This window comes from Bombina bombina, chromosome 11 (genome assembly GCF_027579735.1).
Source record: "Bombina bombina isolate aBomBom1 chromosome 11, aBomBom1.pri, whole genome shotgun sequence".
NCBI classification, from domain to species: domain Eukaryota; kingdom Metazoa; phylum Chordata; class Amphibia; order Anura; family Bombinatoridae; genus Bombina; species Bombina bombina.
In genome coordinates this window covers 53061286-53081193 of record NC_069509.1, presented here as the reverse complement: position 1 = coordinate 53081193, position 19908 = coordinate 53061286, and the positions used below count along the sequence as shown (strand labels likewise).

Genomic DNA, 19908 nt, shown 5'->3' with positions numbered 1-19908 from the left:
ATTAAGAGTTAAATTACAGAAAAAGAGGGTAAAATAATTGCAAAGTTGTCGTTTGTTAACTATACAAAAATAAATAACATTACAATCTTAATGTCCCTTTAATGAAGAGTATGGTAAAAAAAAAAAAAGATGATTTCAAGGAAAGGATTGTTTAGCCAATAAATGAATGATTAAGAAGAGGAGTGTCTCAAAAACTAGTGCATAACTAAACAAAGCAATGTGCAAGATTTAAAAATTATTCCTTTGAGATCAGCAGAGAACACGTTAAAGTAAAATAAGTAGACACATAATAAAAGAGTGCAAGTTGGAGGTTGCTTGCAATAAGCTACACCAGCAAGGAGAGAGTATTTAGTACATGAATGTGTTAATTTGCAGAGAGCTAGTGTATGACACAGATCGAGTGCCCCCCAATCTGTCCCTCACACTCCGCTCCCTCTTGTCATTTCATTTTCAGCTCCAAGCGCCTCACAACTTATTGCTTTTCTCAGAAGATTTTTTACATCTTCTCTCGTGAATTTTTGACAAAACAAACATGGTTCTGCAGATCTCTGAAAGTAACGTCTACCGGGCACAGAGATCCGCAGAGCTTCATTAGAACAAGCTCGTTATAAGTGCTTAATTCTGCCGGTCACAAACCCAAGTCCCCTGAAACAAGATAATCCTCTTGGAATTGTCTATCACTTCTTTTGCTACTGACACTCATACGAGTAGTCCATTCATATTCTGCCGGTTTTGGTCCCACTTTTAATAGGAATAGATGATGCAAAATAATAATAATAATTCAATTTCAGTCTTTTATAGAAGCGAAATGTGTTTTGTAAAGGCAGAAACGTGCAGATTTCTTGCATGTTGTGTGTGGCAGAAGTCCATAGATACCATGGTCCAGGAAATGCCTTGTCTTGAAAGGAGAAACCCAACATCTCGTAAAGTCTGAGCCTTTTTAAAGGCTGGGTTAGGATGTAGGGTGCATTTAATGTAAAAATTGGGGGTATTTGACTTTTCAGTTGACCACGGCTGGTTTTAGTAACACTGATCCTTGAGGAATGACCACCCATCCTGGCAGCAGAGAATCTGAGCCCATGCCAGGTGAGAGATCCAGGACACCCCCTGGCAGCAGAGATAGACCATCCACTGAGTTTGATCTCAACTTTGATCCTTCAGTCCTCTCACTGACCTCTGATCTTTGGCCCTTGGGACGCTTCTCGCTCTCTTTTCCTGCTGCAACCAATGAGACCAAGGGAAGGCCAAGACCTGCTGCAGTGTACGCCTGGGATAACAGGGATCCTTTGGCCAGGTTAAGTGGAGAGCTTGCTAGTGTTAGCATGGGATTTGGCAACCCAGCCAGAGCTGATGCTACTCCACTGCATGCTAGAGCGCTAAGATCCAGAGGCCCTGGTGCCAGCGGTATTGGCAGAGACTGGCTGCTAAAGATGGCTGCTGGGTTTGGAATAATCAGCTGAGCAGCGCTAGCGTACCCATTACCTCCTGCCACTGGCAATTTTGGAGGCTGGTGGATTTTGAGCAGTTGGCGTTGTTGGTGTGAGATGAAGTGGCCGTGGGCTTTGATGTGCTTGCGCAGTGAGCTGGGATCTGTGTAGCGTTTCTGACATCCTGGCATCTTGCAGTAATAGGGCTTGTCTACGTAGTGGGTACGAGTATGCTTGAAGCGGTCACTTGAATTAGAGTAACGCTTGTTACAGCCCTCATAAGGGCACATGTAGGGTTTCTCACCTGCAACAGAAACAAAGAGAGAACTCAGACGTGGCTATAACCTCGGTAAACCCTTAGAAGTTAGTGCCTCAGCAACAGTGGAGTCATTTAAAGGGACAGTCTAGTCAAACAAACTTTCATGATTCAGATAGGGCATGCCAATTTAAAGGGATAGGAAAGTCAAAATTAAACGTGCATGATTCAGATAGAGCAGGTCATTTTAAGACACTTTTAAATTCACTTCTATTTTCAAATGTGCTTCATTCTCTTAGTATCCCTTGTTAAACAATGAATATGTACATATCCTACACTAGTGGGAGCTGCTGCTAATTGCTGCCTGCACACATTTGTCTCTTGTGATTGGCTAAATAGATATTTTCAGCTTCTTGTCAGTAGTGCAATGCTGTCCCTTCAGCAATAGATAACAAGAGAATGAAGAAAATGTGATAATAGAATTGGAAAGTTGTTTAAAATTGTATGTTCTATCTGAATCATAAAATACAATTTTGGGGTTTACTATCCCTTTAAACAACTTTCTAATTTACTTTTATCATCAAATTTGCTTTGTTCTCTTGATATTCTTAGTTGGAAGCTAAACCTAGGTAGGCTCATATGCTAATTTCTAAGCCCTTGAAGGCTGCCTCTTATCTGAATGCATTTGACAGTTTTCACAGCTAGAGGGCGTTAGTTTACATGTGCCATAGAGAGAACATTGTGCTCGTTCCCATGGAGCTATTTATGAGTCAGCACTGATTGGCTAAAATGTAAGTCTGTCAAAAGAACTGAAATAAGGAGCAGTCTCCAGAGGCTTAGATACAAGGTAATCGCAGAGGTAAAAAGTGTATTAATATAACTGTGGTGGTTATGCAAAACTGGGGAATGGGTAATAAAGGGATTATCTAGCTTTTTAAACAACAAAAATTCACACATTTGGCTCAAAATGTTAGTTATACTTTGGAGTAACAAGACTTTGTTGTGAATCTGCAGTATCATGGGTGTAAGTGAAGTTTACTGATAGATGAAGAGAAGAGGTAATATGTGAATTATTTGTTGATAAAACCTTATCCGTCTTATAAATTAAATTTATGAAAATGCAGATTTTGCCAAAGTTGTCCCACAGACCCTTCACTCCCAGTTTTCCAGAAGTTATAAATTTATATTTAAAACATAATTTATGCTTACCTGATAAATTACTTTCTCCAACGGTGTGTCCGGTCCACGGCGTCATCCATAACTTGTGGGAATATTCTCTTCCCCAACAGGAAATGGCAAAGAGCACAGCAAAAGCTGTCCATATAGTCCCTCCTAGGCTCCGCCCACCCCAGTCATTCGACCGACGGACAGGAGAAAAAACAGGAGAAACCATAAGGTGCCGTGGTGACTGTAGTTAAAGAAAGAAATTCATCAAACCTGATTAAAAAACCAGGGCGGGCTGTGGACCGGACACACCGTTGGAGAAAGTAATTTATCAGGTAAGCATAAATTCTGTTTTCTCCAACATTGGTGTGTCCGGTCCACGGCGTCATCCATAACTTGTGGGAACCAATACCAAAGCTTTAGGACACGGATGAAGGGAGGGAGCCAATCAGGTTACCTAAACGGAAGGCACCACGGCTTGCAAAACCTTTCTCCCAAAAATAGCCTCCGAAGAAGCAAAAGTATCAAATTTGTAGAATTTGGCAAAAGTGTGCAGGGAAGACCAAGTCGCTGCCTTACATATCTGATCAACAGAAGCCTCGTTCTTGAAGGCCCATGTGGAAGCCACAGCCCTAGTAGAGTGAGCTGTGATGCGTTCAGGAGGCTGCCGTCCGGCAGTCTCGTAAGCCAATCGGATGATGCTTTTTAGCCAAAAGGAAAGAGAGGTAGCAGTAGCTTTTTGACCTCTCCTCTTGCCAGAATAAACGACAAACAGAGAAGACGTTTGTCTGAAATCCTTTGTTGCTTCTAAATAGAACTTTAAAGCACGAACTACATCTAAATTGTGTAACAATTTACATCTAAATTGTGTAACAAAGAAGGCACAACTATTTCCTGGTTAATATTCTTGTTGGAAACAACCTTCCTTTGTGAAAATCCTTGGAGCAGTGGCTAGCCTGAATGGGAGAGCCACAAACTGGTAATGTTTGTCCAAAAAGGCGAACCTTAGGAACTGATGATGATCTTTGTGGATAGGAATATGTAGATACGCATCCTTTAGATCCACGGTAGTCATAAATTGACCCTCCTGGATTGTAGGTAAAATCGTTCAAATAGTTTCCATTTTGAACGATGGCACTCTGAGAAATTTGTTTAGGATCTTTAAATCCAGAATTGGTCTGAAAGTTCACTCTTTTTTGGGAACTACAAACAGATTTGAGTAAAAACCCATTCCTTGTTCCACGGTTGGAACTGGGTGTATCACTCCCATTTTTAACAGGTCTTCTACACAATGTAAGAATGCCTGTCTCTTTATTTGGTTTGAAGATAAGTGAGACATGTGGAACCTTCCCCTTGGGGGTAGTTCCTTGAATTCCAGAAGATAACCCTGAGAAACTATTTCTAGTGCCCAGGGGTCCTGAACATCTCTTGCCCAAGCCTGAGCAAAGAGAGAGAGTATGCCCCCTACTAGATCCGGTCCCAGATCGGGGGCTACTCCTTCATGCTGTTTTGGTAGCAGCAGCAGGCTTCTTGGCCTGCTTACCCTTGTTCCAGCCTTGCATCGGTTTCCAAGCTGGTTTGGTTTGTGAAGCATTACCCTCTTGTCTAGAGGCTGCAGAGTTGGAGGCCGGTCCGTTCCTGAAATTGCGAAAGGAACGAAAATTAGACTTATTCTTGGCCTTGAAAGGCCTATCTTGTGGAATTGGTGGCCCTTACTCCCAGTGATGTCCGAGATAATCTCTTTCAATTCTGGCCCAAAAAGGGTTTTACCCTTGAAAGGGATATTAAGCAATTTTGTCTTGGAAGATACATCCGCTGACCAAGACTTTAGCCAGAGCGCTCTGCGCTCCACAATTGCAAACCCTGAATTTTTCGCCGCTAATCTTGCTAATTGCAAAGCGGCATCTAAATTAAAGGAATTAGCTAACTTAAGTGCGTGAATTCTGTCCATAACCTCCTCATACGGAGTCTCTCTACTGAGCGACTTTTCTAGTTCCTCGAACCAGAACCACGCTGCTGTAGTGACAGGAATAATGCACGAAATAGGTTGCAGGAGGTAACCTTGCTGTACAAAAATCTTTTTAAGCAAACCCTCCAATTTTTTATCCATAGGATCTTTGAAAGCGCAATTTTCCTCGATAGGAATAGTAGTGCGCTTGGCTAGTGTAGAAACTGCCCCCTCGACCTTAGGGACTGTCTGCCATAAGTCCTTTCTGGGGTCAACCATAGGAAATAATTTCTTAAATATAGGAGGGGGGACAAAAGGTATGCCGGGCTTCTCCCACTCCTTATTCACTATGTCTGCCACCCGCTTGGGTATAGGAAAAGCGTCGGGGTGCACCGGAACCTCTAGGAACTTGTCCATCTTGCACAATTTTTCTGGAATGACCAGGTTGTCACAATCATCCAGAGTAGATAACACCTCCTTAAGCAGTGCGCGGAGATGTTCTAATTTAAATTTAAATGTCACAACATCAGGTTCAGCTTGTTGAGAAATTCTACCTGAATCAGAAATTTCCCCATCTGACAAAACCTCCCTCATGGCCCCTTGAGATTGGTGTGAGGGTATGACAGAACAATTATCATCAGCGCCCTCCTGCTCTTCAGTGTTTAAAACAGAGCAATCGCGCTTTCTCTGATATGCAGGCATTTTGGATAAAATATTAGCTATGGAGTTATCCATTACTGCCGTCAATTGTTGCATAGTAACAAGCATTGGCGCGCTAGAAGTACTAGGGGTCTCCTGCGTGGGCAAAACTGGTGTAGACACAGAAGGAGATGATGTAGAACTATGTCTACTCCCTTCATCTGATGAATCATCTTGGGCAACTTTATTATCTGTGGCAGTACTGTCCTTACTTTGTTTGGACGCTATGGCACAATTATCACACAATTTTGAAGGGGGAGACACATTGGCTTCCATACATACAGAACATAGTTTATCTGAAGGCACAGACATGTTAAACAGGCTTAAACTTGTCAATAAAGTACAAAAACCGTTTTAAAACAAAACCGTTACTGTCTCTTTAAATTTTAAACAGGGCACACTTTATTACTGAATATGTGAAAAACTATGAAGGAATTGTTCAAATTTAACCAATTTTCACCACAGTGTCTTAAAGCATTCATAGCATTGCACCCCAAATTTCAGACCTTTAACCCTTAAAATGAGGAAACCGGAGCCGGTTACAGTTTTAACCCCTCTACAGTCCCAGCTACAGCCTTTGCTGCGACTTTACCAAACCCAGGGGGGTATACGATACCAAATGAAGCCTTCTAGGAACCTTTTCAACTACTTTCAGACCCACACACATGCAGCTGCATGTCCTGCTCTCAAAAGTAACTGCGCAGTAATGGCGCGAAAATGAGGCTCTGCCTACTACAGAGAAGGCCCTTCCTGACTGGGAAGGTGTCTAAACCAGTGCCTGACGTAAAAAAACGTTCCCCAAAGTTTATAAAGTGTGAATTTCAACATAAAGCTGTATAAAAAGCCCAAATAAAGCAATCGATCTAGCCCATAAAAGTGTCTACCAGTTTTATAGCCCATATTAAGCCCTTTATTCTGTTTGAGACTAAGAAAATGGCTTACCGGTCCCCATGAGGGGAAATGACAGCCTTCCAGCATTACACAGTCTTGTTAGAAATATGGCTAGTCATACCTTAAGCAGAAAAGTCTGCTAACTGTTTCCCCCAACTGAAGTTACTTCATCTCAACAGTCCTATGTGGAAACAGCAAACGATTTTAGTTACTGCTGCTAAAATCATCTTCCTCTCACAAACAGAACTCTTCATCTTTTTCTGTTTCAGAGTAAATAGTACATACCAGCACTATTTTAAAATAACAAACTCTTGATAGTAGAATAAAAAAACTACAACTAAACACCACATACTCTTCGCCATCTCCGTGGAGATGCTACTTGTTCAGCGGCAAAGAGAATGACTGGGGGGGCGGAGCCTGGGAGGGACTATATGGACAGCTTTTGCTGTGCTCTTTGCCTTTTCCTGTTGGGGAAGAGAATATTCCCACAAGTTATGGATGACGCCGTGGACCGGACACACCAATGTTGGAGAAAACAGTGTTTTACCCAGGACCTATTTAATGGGCACAGCATCTGGACGATTTCACTAACCAATAAGCCAATATTAAAGGGACATGAGACTCAAAACTTTTCCAATTTACTTCTATTATCACATTTGCTTCATTCTCTCAGTATTTTTTGTTGAAGGAGCAGCAATGCACTACTGGGAGCTAGCTGAACACATTGGGTGAGCCAATGGCATATCTGTGCAGCCACCAATCAGCAGCTAGCTCCCAGCAGTGCACTGCTGCGCCTGAGCCTCAAGAGAACAAATAAAATTAGATGATAGAATTCAATTGGAAAGTTTAAAATTCCATGATCTATATGAATCATGAAAGTTTGGTTTAATTTTGACATTACTATTCCTTTAAGATAAAATTTGATAATATATATATTATTTTAAATCTTTGTTGCACAAATTATTATTAAATCAATTTATGATAAATTATTCAATTAATTTGGGCTTTGGATAGCTTAAGTGACATTTGAAAATAGCATAAAATGTTACAGTATTGCATTGTATTACTTCATAATGCCACTCGGCTATCTATTTATCTATCTATATCTATCTATGTATAAAATACCCTTCCAAGGCTACCTCAGTACTCTCTTATATTAAAGGGACATGAAACATAAATGTGAAGCACATGAAAGTGATGCAGCATAACTGTAAAAAGCTGACTAGAAAATATCACCTGAACAGCTCAATATAACAAAGGAAGATATTTTACCTCAAAATGTCCTAAGCATTCACATCCCACTGTAAAGAGACTTTAAGCAGCCAATCAGGATGCTTGTCCCAGGACTTGCAAGGGAGTCTGCATCTGGCATGTGCAGGCACAGTCATGTTATTTCCCTTTTCAGTTTAAGGAAGTTTACTATGGAATCTCACAAGATTTCAGAGACATCTCATGAGATCACAGCAAAAGCATAGCATGATCTCTCCACTGCTGATTGGTTATTGTTTTGTTTTTTCAAACTTCAGCTCACAATAGTAACTGCTCTGTGAACAGTTGTACTTCAGCTGCAAGACATATTGAGGTAAAACATCTTCCTTTTTTATATAGAGATGATCAGGTGATACTTTCTTGTCAGCTTTTTACAGCTATGCGGCATCAGTTTCAAGGAATTTAGCATATGAGGAGTATTATGTCCCTTTAAGGAGCTAAGTTTTAACCAAGGTATAAATTGCATTTTTTTAAGTATGAAAGTTTAATTTCAACTCCCACATCCCTTTAATAATGCATTAACAGCCTAGTGCTGTGATATGATAACACTACTACAGAGATGGGGAAAATATGATAGAATTACCAGAGTAAAAACATCTCAAAGCTATACAAACACATCCTTCCTCAGCCAACTTTAAGGGACAGTGTACACCATTTTTTCTATAACTGCATGTAATAGACACTACTATAAAGAAGAATATGCACAGATACTGATATCAAAATTCAGTATAAAACCTTTTAAAACTTACTTAGAATCTTCCAGTTTAGCATTTTTTGATGAGGTTAGGCTGGGACACTCAGTGAAAAGGGCTGGGAAAGCAGACCCCCCCTCCTTTGCATATGAAAAGACCCATTATACAAACAGGATCAAGTCTGTAAAATTGGGTCTACAACTGGTTAGGAGTCTGAAAATCAGCACAGTGTTATTAAACATGAAGCAAAACTATACATTGTTACAAAACACCCCCAGATGGGCTATATAAATGGATCATCTAAAAAACATTTCTGCAAAGAAAAATCTAGTGTCTAATGTCCCTTTAAGCAGATTGATTGGCCTGTAGGTTTGAGTGACACTAACCTGTGTGAGATCGGTTGTGAATCTTGAGGTTTTCAAGTCGCGAAAAGCTCTTGTGACAAGTAGGGCAGCAGTGCGGCCTCTCGTTTGTGTGAGTGCGGATGTGAATTAGCATCTTGTACCTGTAGAAGAAACAGCAAAACGTGTCACGTAGCGATCCTGCACTGCGCAACTCAAACATGCATGACTTGAGTCTGATAATGGGAGATTAAAGGGACAGTCTACAATAGAATGTTTATTGTTTTAAAAGATGGATAATCCCTTTATTACCCATTCCCCAGTTTTGCACAACCAACAGTTATATTAATACACTTTTTATCTCTGTGATTATCTTGTATCTAAGCATCTTCTGACAGCCCCCTGATCACATGACTTTTTATTTATTATCTATTGACTTGCATTTAGTACTGTTGTGCTAACTCTTAAATAACTCCCCGGGTGTGAGCACAGTGTTATCTATATGGTCCACATGAACTATCAGTCTCCTGTTGTGAAAAGCTAATAAAAAAAAGCATGTGATAAGAGGCAGTCTATAGTGGTTTAGAAACAGGCAGAAATTTAGAGGTTAAAATGTTATAAAGTGTATTAATCTAACAATGTTAGTTGTACAAAGCTGGGGAATGGGTAGTTATCTATCTTTTTAAACAATAACAATTTTAGTGTAGTCTGTCCCTTTAACCTCTAACTTACACTAGGAAACAAGCATAGTACTAGAGCATTTGTACTCAATAAGTTATGGGAACGCTGCCTGTGTGTGAGTTTAGACAAAGGATACAATTTTAAGAAAGTTTCCAATTCACTTCTATTATCAAATTTACTTTGCTCTATTGATATTCCTTGTTGAAGAGAATACCTAGGTAGGCACTTTATAAACGTTAGAGCAGCAGTTCTGCAAGAATGCTTTTGAGCACTAGATGGCAGTAGTGCTTGTACAATAATATAACATTTTTAAAAGCAATCTTGTTAAAGGGACAGTCTAGGCCAAAATAAACTTTCATGATTCAGATAGAGAATGTAATTTTAAACAATTTTCCAATTTACTTTTATCATCAATTTTGCTTTGTTCTCTTGGTATTTTTAGTTGAAAGCTTAACCTAGGAGGTTCATATGCTAATTTCTTAGACCTTGAAGGCCACCTCTTTTCAGAATGCATTGTAACAGTTTTTCACCACTAGAGGGTGTTAGTTCATGTTTTTCATATAGATAACACTGTGCTCATGCACGTGAAGTTATCTGGGAGCAGGAACTGATTGGCTAAACTGCAAGTCTGTCAAAAGAACTGAAAAAGGGGCAGTTTGCAGAGGCTTAGATACAAGATAATCACAGAGGTTAAAAGTATATTATTATAACTGTGTTGGTTATGCAAAACTGGGGACTGGGTAATAAAGGGATTATCTATCTTTTAAAACAATAACAATTCTGGTGTAGACTGTCCCTTTAAACTGTTGCCATATAGTGCTCAAGACATGTGTACACTTCTCTGCCTACCTGATTTTCAACAAAGGTTATCAAAAAAATTGAGTAAATTTGATAAAAGAAGTCAATTGGAAACTTTCTTAAAATTGTATACGCTTTCTAAATCATAAAAAGAAAAAATATTGGGTCTCATTTCCTTTTAATTATATGCAGTTTAAAGTACGTTGCAACATTTTTTTATTATTTCCTTTGTCTGCTTTTCCTGTAATTAAAATCAGATATTTATTTCCTTTTTGCACTGCCTCCAAAGAGCTGTAACATATTTTGTGGAATTCAGATCTCGGAGCACCTCTACATGAAGCACAGTGGTTGCTTGATTAGTACAACAGCTCATTTATATTTGTCCCTAATTAGCGACAGCAGAGAAGATAAGCTAAACAAAACCCAATAGACTTTAAACTGTAAAACAATGCGAATTTTACTCAGAAATGGGCAGTTGTATATGATTTTTAAACATTTGTGGCTAGATTACAAGTGGAGCACTGTTTTGCACTTTACTATAGTGAAAACTCCGCCAAGTGTTAATATGGCAGAGAACTAACCGTAGGAGGTGGGCCAATCAAAATAGAAGAAATAACACTAATATATAGAACAATAAAGGCAATGACACGAACACTGAGATTCCAAACAAGAATAGACGTAGAGAGAAGAGACAAGAGATTTGCAAAATCAAAAAAGGTTTCCTTCTCAGAGGCAGACATAACAGAAGAAGATACGTCCACACAGGGACATTATGCCTCTGGAGAGGACACCTCGAATTCTGAGTATGACACACAGAAAAGGCTACTAAAAATATTAAAGGGAAAGATCTTGGGACAAAACCAAAAACTTATAAAGTGTGAAGCCAACAACAGACCCCATAACCCACTGCTTCAGTGCAAGGTCAGACATTGTTGCTAGCACAACAAGCATCTCAAAGTAAACCAAATACTCAGGTTTTTTACACTGCACTGAAGCAAACGGAAGGAGGAGGCAAAGGCACCCAAACAACAAAAGGACAACACAGGTATGTTCTGAGGGAACAGAAACACTAACAAAAGTGGCCAAAGTCATCAGTCTTTCCTCACATCAGTTAACAGACATAGAAATGAAAGTCTGTGGTTATGGTTTAGAATTTTGTCCTACCAGAAGTTTTAACCTGTTTAACACGATATTGGATCTGAACAAATTCATAAGAAAGTTGACACATGAAATATTTTAAAGGTGACAACTCTGAGATGACTGAGGACTTGATATTGAGTTGTACTCCCCAAGCACAACATGATTTGACATATTTAGAGTTAGACACATGTTCCATAAGGTCCTTAGAAGAATTGGAATAGAACTCTGATTGCAGTGAGAATCAAGCTGGTAATATACATTACCCTAAACTCAAAAACAGTCAAATTCTTATCCAATACATAACAGGGGTAAAGCATTGGAACTGTATTATTAAAGAGTGATAGAAAACCTGACCTCACAGTCATACAGTAGCTCTCTTTCCAGTCCTAATCTAAACAAACAAGAAACATAATTTATGCTTACCAGATAAATTCCTTTCCATCCTGGCAGGGAGAGTCGACGACTTAATTCCTTACTGTTGGGAAATACAACACCTGGCCACCAGGAGGAGGCAAAGACACCCCAACCAGGGGGCGGAGCTTGCCAGCCGAAGGAGATGGCTGACTTCTAATTGAGCTCCCGTGCCCTGTCTGAATGAGAGCGTAATTTGCAACTCGCCACTGCCTCTAATTAGCCCACAGCAAACCGGGATGAGAAGACTAACTCTCCGGTCAAGTTTGGCAAGTCTCACATCATCCTAAGCGCTGCTTCATACAAGACCTGTGCTAGAGCTAAGGATTACGGCCTGGACCTGCGCCTGTACCCACTTAATGCCGACCGGGACCCTGATCCCACACTCACCAAGCAGTTACTCACCCAGCGGAGATCTGACAGCCCGCATCGCGGGAAGCGTTACCGCAGTGCCTAGGGTGAGATTTGACAGAGAGCTGTGTCGGATCTCACGGAGGAGATGAATGGCGCCGGGGAGGGCCGCAGCCTGCGCTTGAGTTAATTGCGCACTATACACAAAGGATCCTTGGTAGCAAGAGATTAAAGCAGGAGGGTAAGAGGCTATGCCATATTAAACCTCACACACTGCATCACTTGTGTTATTTTAAAGAAAAAAATAAAAATAAAACCAGCAAACTGCAGGCATATTAAGGGCATATGAGTTAAGGTCCCAGACAATTGCAAGAATAATGAAGTCACTAAAGCAGACTATGCCTAACTGATCTCACTTTGCATTATATCAGCCTTTCGCTCACAGCATTCTAACACTCTTTAAACCTACACATCTTGTTGGGAAAGCATAAGAATAATAAAAGCCTTTTACTAACTACTACTAAGGAGAGAGTTTACCCACGCAGCAGGGAAAGGTCACTCCACACACAGTTATTGGAATTTTTTTTTTTTCTCCGCTACGGCACAAGAGACAAGTGCACAAATTAGATCACTGAACTTTCTCATTGAAACCCTAAAAATGTCACCAAAAAAAGGGAATAAACCTAACAAAGGCTCTAAACAGCTAAAAGCCACCTCTCACACAGTTAACAGTTTTTTCAGAGCCCTAGACACAAAGGCCACCAGCCCTGCAAGAACAGACCCCATAGAACAACTATCTGACCACAGCTCATCTGACTTAGAGAGTGATCATCAATCTGAAAGCATCACTATCCCCACAGCTTTATTCAACAACATCCCTTCAAAAAAAGACTTCTCCACATTGATAGCTCAGGTCAAACAATGTATAAAGGAGGAGATCTCCGATCTCAAAAAGGACATATCTGAGATGGGAAATCGGGTAGAGTCCTTAGAGAACACCCAAGATACACATGCAGAAGCTATCACAACTCTCCACAATACCATCCAGCAACAGGGGATCAACATCTCCGAGCTTGAAAACAAATTGGATGACGCTGAAAATCGAAGCAGGCGGCATAACATTAGATTACGGGGAGTGCCTGAGACTATTCTGCCTGCAGAGCTGAATCAGTACCTACAACATTTCTTTAGCACCCTGAAAAGGGAGGAAACACCATCAAAAATTGACATTGACAGAGCCCACAGAGCTCTGCGCCCCAAACCACTTCCTGAACAACCACCACGAGACGTCATCGTTCGAATCACTAATTACCAAGTGAAAGAAGAAATAATGAAGCTAGCAAGAGAGCAACAACCCATAAGATTCGACAACGCTGAAATACAGGTATACGCAGATCTGTCTCAAAGAACACTCACACAACGCAGAGATCTCAAGCCCCTAACATCACACCTGAGGAAAATGAATGTGCCATATAGATGGGGCTTCCCCTTCCATCTGATCATACCCTGGAAGGGCAGACGCATTACATGTTCCTCCACCGCTGACATTCCGTCGGTGTGCAGAGAGCTAGACATTCCACATCCCCCAACTGAGAGCCCAACATCATCCCAAGCTACTTCATTCAAAGAAGGGGAACCCGCGCCACTACCACAGAGAAAAGAATGGAATCTGGTACGTCAGAGGAAAACCCAAAAACAGAATACTACAACCCTTCTATCATCAGCAGACAAAGGCTGACACAGCCCTCTTTTAGAAGCACTTTGAAATACTTATTATCTCCAAATCAAGAATGGACCTTCGTTGCCTGATACAGACGTATGAGTCTGTTAAGACTCTTGCACAACTACCTACCTGCCACATGATGGGTTCGTATAATCTTCTCAGAACCTCTGAGACACCCTAATGTGTGAACTATTACAGATACTAAATATAAGATGTTGTTTATTACCTGTTATCTATAGAATGCTAATAATCATAAGTTATTTTCCTGCAGTTATCTTATTTTATTGCTCTCATTCAGCTGGGAGAGTTTCTCCTATAGTATAGAATACTGTTTGTTAACAGTCTGTTACAGGATGTATATTTTCTTGTATTTCTTTTTCTTCTACCTTCTCACTTCTTTCTCTCAAATTGCAACTGTTATCGAATGTACTCTTTCTATAATGTAAATGTAAGCATTCTACCAGAAGAAGTTCATATCTATATAGTTCATACACACCATTATGTCTAGACCAGCATTACAGAATTTAGTTATCTTTACACAGAACACAAAGGGCCTAAACTGTCCCAACAAAAGAAGGATAGCCATCTCTGACTTACACAAGAAAGGAGGTCATATCTTGATGCTTCAAGAGACTCACTTTAAATCCAAACACATCCCCAAGTATTTCTCCCCACATTATCCTCAACACTTCCACAGTACCAATCAAAACAAAAAAATCAATGGAGTTAGCATCTTAATCCACAAATCCATCCCCTTTGTTAAGACGCAAATCTGTCAAGATAAAGAAGGCAGATACTTATGCCTGAAAGGTCTTTTGTATGGCAAACCCGTAACACTGGTAAACGTATATGCACCTAACTCGCATCAGGATAAATTTATATCTTCCCTAACAGATCTCATCATTAGAGAAGTCAAAGGCTCCCTGATAGTCGCAGGCGATCTTAACACCCCCTTGAATCCCACAGTAGATTGTTCGAATCCGGACACTAGAGCAAAAACTACTAACCTAACTAACATATGGCAGAATTTCAAACTTCTAGGCCTACATGATACTTGGAGATATTTTAACCCCCAAAAAATAGATTTCACTTTTTTCTCACACCCAAATAGAAATTATTCCAGACTAGACTATATCCTTGTGGATCATATGATACTATCCCATTCTAAACACTCGCAAATAATCCATACGTCATGGTCAGATCACTCCCTAGTAACGTATACTGTAAGATGGCCCTCGGCCCCCTTCCGAACTTATCAATGGAGGCTAGACGAAACAATACTCTTAGATCCAACACAAATAAAGAAATTCTCAAAACACATAAAAACCTTCTTTTCCTTAAACAACACTCCAGAGGTAGACTCCATTGCTCTATGGGAAGCGCACAAGTGCACCCTTAGAGGGGAATTTATTAAAGCTAAGGCGCAGATCAACAAGAAAAATAGGAAAGAGATAGAACTATTAGCTAGGGATTTAGCTGAGCTTGACCTCGCACACAAGATCAACCCATCTGACAACACTATTTTAAAACATCTTTCCACAAAAAGGGAGCAAATGAACACAGCTTTACAAATTGCTACACAAAAAAAATTACTTTTTTTACAACAAAACTTCTACAGGGAGGGGAATAAACCAGGGAAGTTATTAGCCAAAACACTTAAGAAACAACAGCAGCGAACTTACGTACACTCTATCAAAACATCACAGCGGTCTCATCTAGAAGATACCAGTGCAATAGCAAAAGAGTTCAAAGCCTTCTATCACAAACTATACAACCTATTCCCTAATAGAAATATCCAAACACATACCCAGATTTGTAATAGCTATCTAGAAAACATTCCCTTCCCACATATATCCCAGGAACAAAGTGAATACTTAAACAACCCCATCCAACTTTCTGAAGTCCGAGATGCGATAAAATCCCTTAAACAAAATAAAGCTCCAGGCCCGGACGGTTTTTCTGGTCTCTATTACAAAACATTTTCCAAATATCTAGCGCCACATCTCACTACCCTATTCAACTCTATCCCAGAATCTCTTTCATTTCCAGAAAACATGTTACAAGCTAACATTGCAGTCATAGCAAAACCTGGTAAACCCCCAACGTCCCCTGCTAATTTTAGACCAATCTCATTATTAAATGTAGATCTTAAAATATACGCTAAAATTTTGGCCATGCGTCTTAATAAGATCTTACCAACAATAGTACACCAAGACCAGGTCGGCTTTGTGCCTAATAGAGAGGCAAAAGACAACACGGTCAAAGTCCTCAATCTACTAGAACATGTCACCCAACACAAGATCCCAACTATTTTTTTATCCACTGACGCCGAAAAGGCATTTGACAGACTAGACTGGACCTACCTGCACGAGACCTTACGACGCTTCGACCTCCCAGAACCCTTCATTCAAAAAATACTGGCCCTATACACTACCCCATCAGCACAAATTAAAATCAATGGTTACCTCTCGGAATCTTTTGAAATCCGGAACGGATCAAGACAGGGCTGCCCTTTGTCCCCGCTTCTATTTATCCTATCCCTAGAACCGCTAGCTATCAAGATAAGAAACAATTCCCACATCCAAGGAGTAGACATAGACAATCAATCTCATAAACTGGCCATATTTGCAGATGACATACTCCTGACGTTGACCGACCCACTAACCTCTTTGGACTTAACCATTTCTGAACTGACTCACTTTGGAACAGTGTCAAACTTTTTAGTAAATATGACAAAATCGGAATACCTACCCATTAATTTACCCCCAAGTGACCTAGAGACCTTAAAAAAGACCTGCCCCCTCAAACAGCAAACAAAATACTTAAAATACCTGGGCATCCAGATTACCCAAAATCACACAGACTTACGCAAACTTAATTATGGTAACTTAATATCAGAGTTCCAAGCCCTTGCGTCGACCTGGCTTCCCAAAAATATCTCTTGGCTGGGGAGAATAAACGTAGTAAAGATGATGTTACTACCAAAAGCCCTATACATCCTCCAAACTGTCCCGATCCCAGGCATTCAGAAAGATTTGACCGTTTTACAAAAAATTATTAATGACTACATCTGGCGGCGCAGACCTCCGCGTATTAACAAAACCACACTTTTCAAGCACCCCACGGAGGGAGGTATGGGGGTTCCTCACTTACACTCTTATAAATTAGCTGTGTCATTACAGAGAATCTCTGACTGGTGTAGATCTCGAGAACCTGATGTTAAGAGATGGATTCAAGTAGAAAACGCGTTGACAGAATCCCACAACCTCAGCACTGTCTGCTGGAACCCTGCTTTCTTTAATAAACAGTCTATTTCCACATCCTCTATCACCAATGAGACTTGGTCAGACTGGAAATTTCTAAACAGACAACCGAACACACTTTCATCCAAATACTCCCCACTCACCACCCTCATAAACAACCCGGAATTTCCCCCGGGGAGGCACCAAATTTTCCCCCCTTCCCTGGACCCATTACACCTCCTCCCTGTTTACTCATTGACAGAAAACGGGAATATCAGGGATAAAAGCACACTCGACACTTTACAACACCCATTTCTTTCCTCTTGGATGAGAATCCACCAAATACGACACTATATACTATTACATAAATTCAAGAAAGACCTGATACGCCCTCTAACGATGTTTGAACATATCTGCCTACCTAACAGCTCAACAAAAGGAGTAGTCTCCAAACTCTACAAACTCACCTTATCCAGCACCTTTCCTCTTCTCCCCTCATACACAAAACAATGGGATAGGGAACTTAAAGCAACAACCACACCGCAAACCTGGAAGCGCAGGTTTGAAAATCTTTTACACTCAGCTCACTCTGCACAGTCCAAAGAAACAAATATCAAGATTATGATGAGGTGGTATCTAACACCTACTAGGATAAGGTATATATTTAAGAAAACCTCTGGTCTATGCTGGAGAGGCTGTGCCCGGGAAGGCAACATTTCACATATTTGGTGGGATTGCGAACTCATTCAACCCTTTTGGTCTGAATTCTTCAGGAGTGTTAACATAATATTAGGAACAGACATGACACCTAATCTAGAAATAGCACTACTCAATCACACACCAAACATTACATGTAAGATTAGAAGGCAGCTCTTTCGAATCATGCTTAATGCGGCCAACCAGCTCATTCCGAGATGGTGGAAATCCACTCAAACTCCAACCTTATTGGACTGGAGAGCTTTAGTGAACAAGAACTTGATGATGGAAAGACTCCATTACCTTAAGCAGGGACAGATATCTTCATATCTTGATATGCAGTTTCTGTGGGAAACCTACACTTATAATACCTAACATACACCTAACACCTAAAATACCTACAACTACAAGAACTCTCTACTTTGGTAGAACAACGCATACACTATAATTTTCATAACGGACAGAAGGCTGCGACAAATAGAGTACAAGAACATGGAAAACTTTCTTCTTTCTTCCTTTTCTTTCTTTATCTTTCTTCCTATTCTTTGATTGTATAAGTTTTAGTTTTTATAAAGAACCTTATAATTGCTACAGTTGCAAGCATTAAGAACCAGCAATATTATAAACCAATCGGTTGTCAACATTTTAATAAGAGACTACCTCTCAGATCCCCTCCAGAATAAGACTGGGGATTCTTCTTGCAAAACCTTTTAAATGTTTCACTACTCACGGGATACCCTAAGGACTCAGCTTATATGGAAAAGAAATGTATACCAGAGGTTCTGAGACAAATATAAAGTGACAGTATTTAGACAGCAGGCCTTTTTGCAGTAATGTTAACTCATCAGTTTGTAACTTGTCATGTTCTTTCATTGTTGTGACTTTTCTTTTTTTCATTTGAAAAATAATAAAAATTTGAATATAAAAAAAAAAAAGACACCCCAACCAAAGGCTTAAATATCCCTCCCACTTCCCCTATCCCCCAGTCATTCTGCCGAGGGAACAAGGAAAAGTAGGAGAAACATCAGGGTATAAAGGTGCCAGAAGAATTAATATAAAAAAGGGAGCCGCCCATCAAAAAATAAATTACGGGTGGGGTCGTGGACTCTCCCTGCCAGAAAGGAAAGGAATTTATCTGGTAAGCATAGTTTCTCAGGGTTCCGTCTTTCAAGATGGAAACTATTCGTTCCATTCTTCCTTTGGTTAAGGAAGGTCAGTTCATGACCACAGTGGATCTAAAGGATGCATATCTGCATATTCCCATTCACAGGGATCATCACAGGTTCATAAGATTAGCATTTCTAGACAAACATTTTCAGTTTGTAGCTCTTCCTTTTGGTCTGGCAACAGCTCCCAGAATTTTTTCAAAGGTCCTGGGAGCATTGTTGGCGGTGCTTCGATTGAAGGGTGTTGCAGTGGCTCCTTATCTGGACGACATTCTAGTTCAGGCTCCATCTTTTCAACTAGCAAACTTCAATACGTGTCTTGCTCTTCAGTCCCTTCCTCGGCCGTCAGTGGCTCAGTGCATGGAGGTAATTGGTCTGATGGTTTCAGTCATGGACATCATTCCGTTTGCTCGGTTCCATCTCAGACCTCTACAGTTATGCTTGCTCGGGCAGTGGAACGGGGATTATGCGGATCTATCTACAAAGATTGTTCTAGATCAGATGTCCAGAGATTCTCTTCCATGGTGGTTGTCTCAGGATCTTCTCTCTCAGGGAACTTGCTTTTGCAGACCTGCCTGGGTGATTGTAACCACGGATGCCAGTTTACCTGGGCTGGGGTGCTGTCTGGGGTTCATTAAGGGCTCAGGGTCTATGGACTCGGGAGGAGTCGGTTCTTCCAATAAATGTTTTGGAAATGAGAGCAATTTTCAATGCTCTTCTAGCCTGGCCTCAGCTAGCTTCAACCCAGTTTATCAGGTTTCATTCGGACAACATAACGACAGTGGCTTACATCAATCATCAGGGAGGAACTCTGAGTTCCTTGGCCATGACAGAGGTAGCCAAGATTATTCAGTCGGCGAAGATTCACAACTGTTGTCTGTCTGCTATCCATAATCCAGGGGTGGACAATTGGGAAGCGGATTTTCTGAGCAGACAGACTTTTCATCCGGTGGAGTGGGAACTTCACCCAGAGGTTTTTTCCAGCTTGATTCTCAGTTAGGGGCAGCCGGAGT

At 40.6% G+C, this 19908-nt stretch overlaps 1 protein-coding gene across 1 annotated transcript in view; it reads right to left on the bottom strand.

Moving 5' to 3' along the window:
- Positions 1-19908, bottom strand: part of GLIS2 (GLIS family zinc finger 2) — a 137395-nt gene that overhangs the window by 40 nt on the left and 117447 nt on the right. Inside the window, exons 6-7 of the mRNA XM_053694977.1 lie at positions 8733-8851; positions 1-1731 (exon numbers count right to left, since the gene is read on the bottom strand). The exon at positions 1-1731 is cut by the window's left edge and continues 40 nt beyond it. Of these exons, the coding sequence (XP_053550952.1) occupies positions 1001-1731; positions 8733-8851 (850 nt within the window). The 3' untranslated portion in view covers positions 1-1000. The remainder of the gene's footprint in view (positions 1732-8732; positions 8852-19908) is intronic.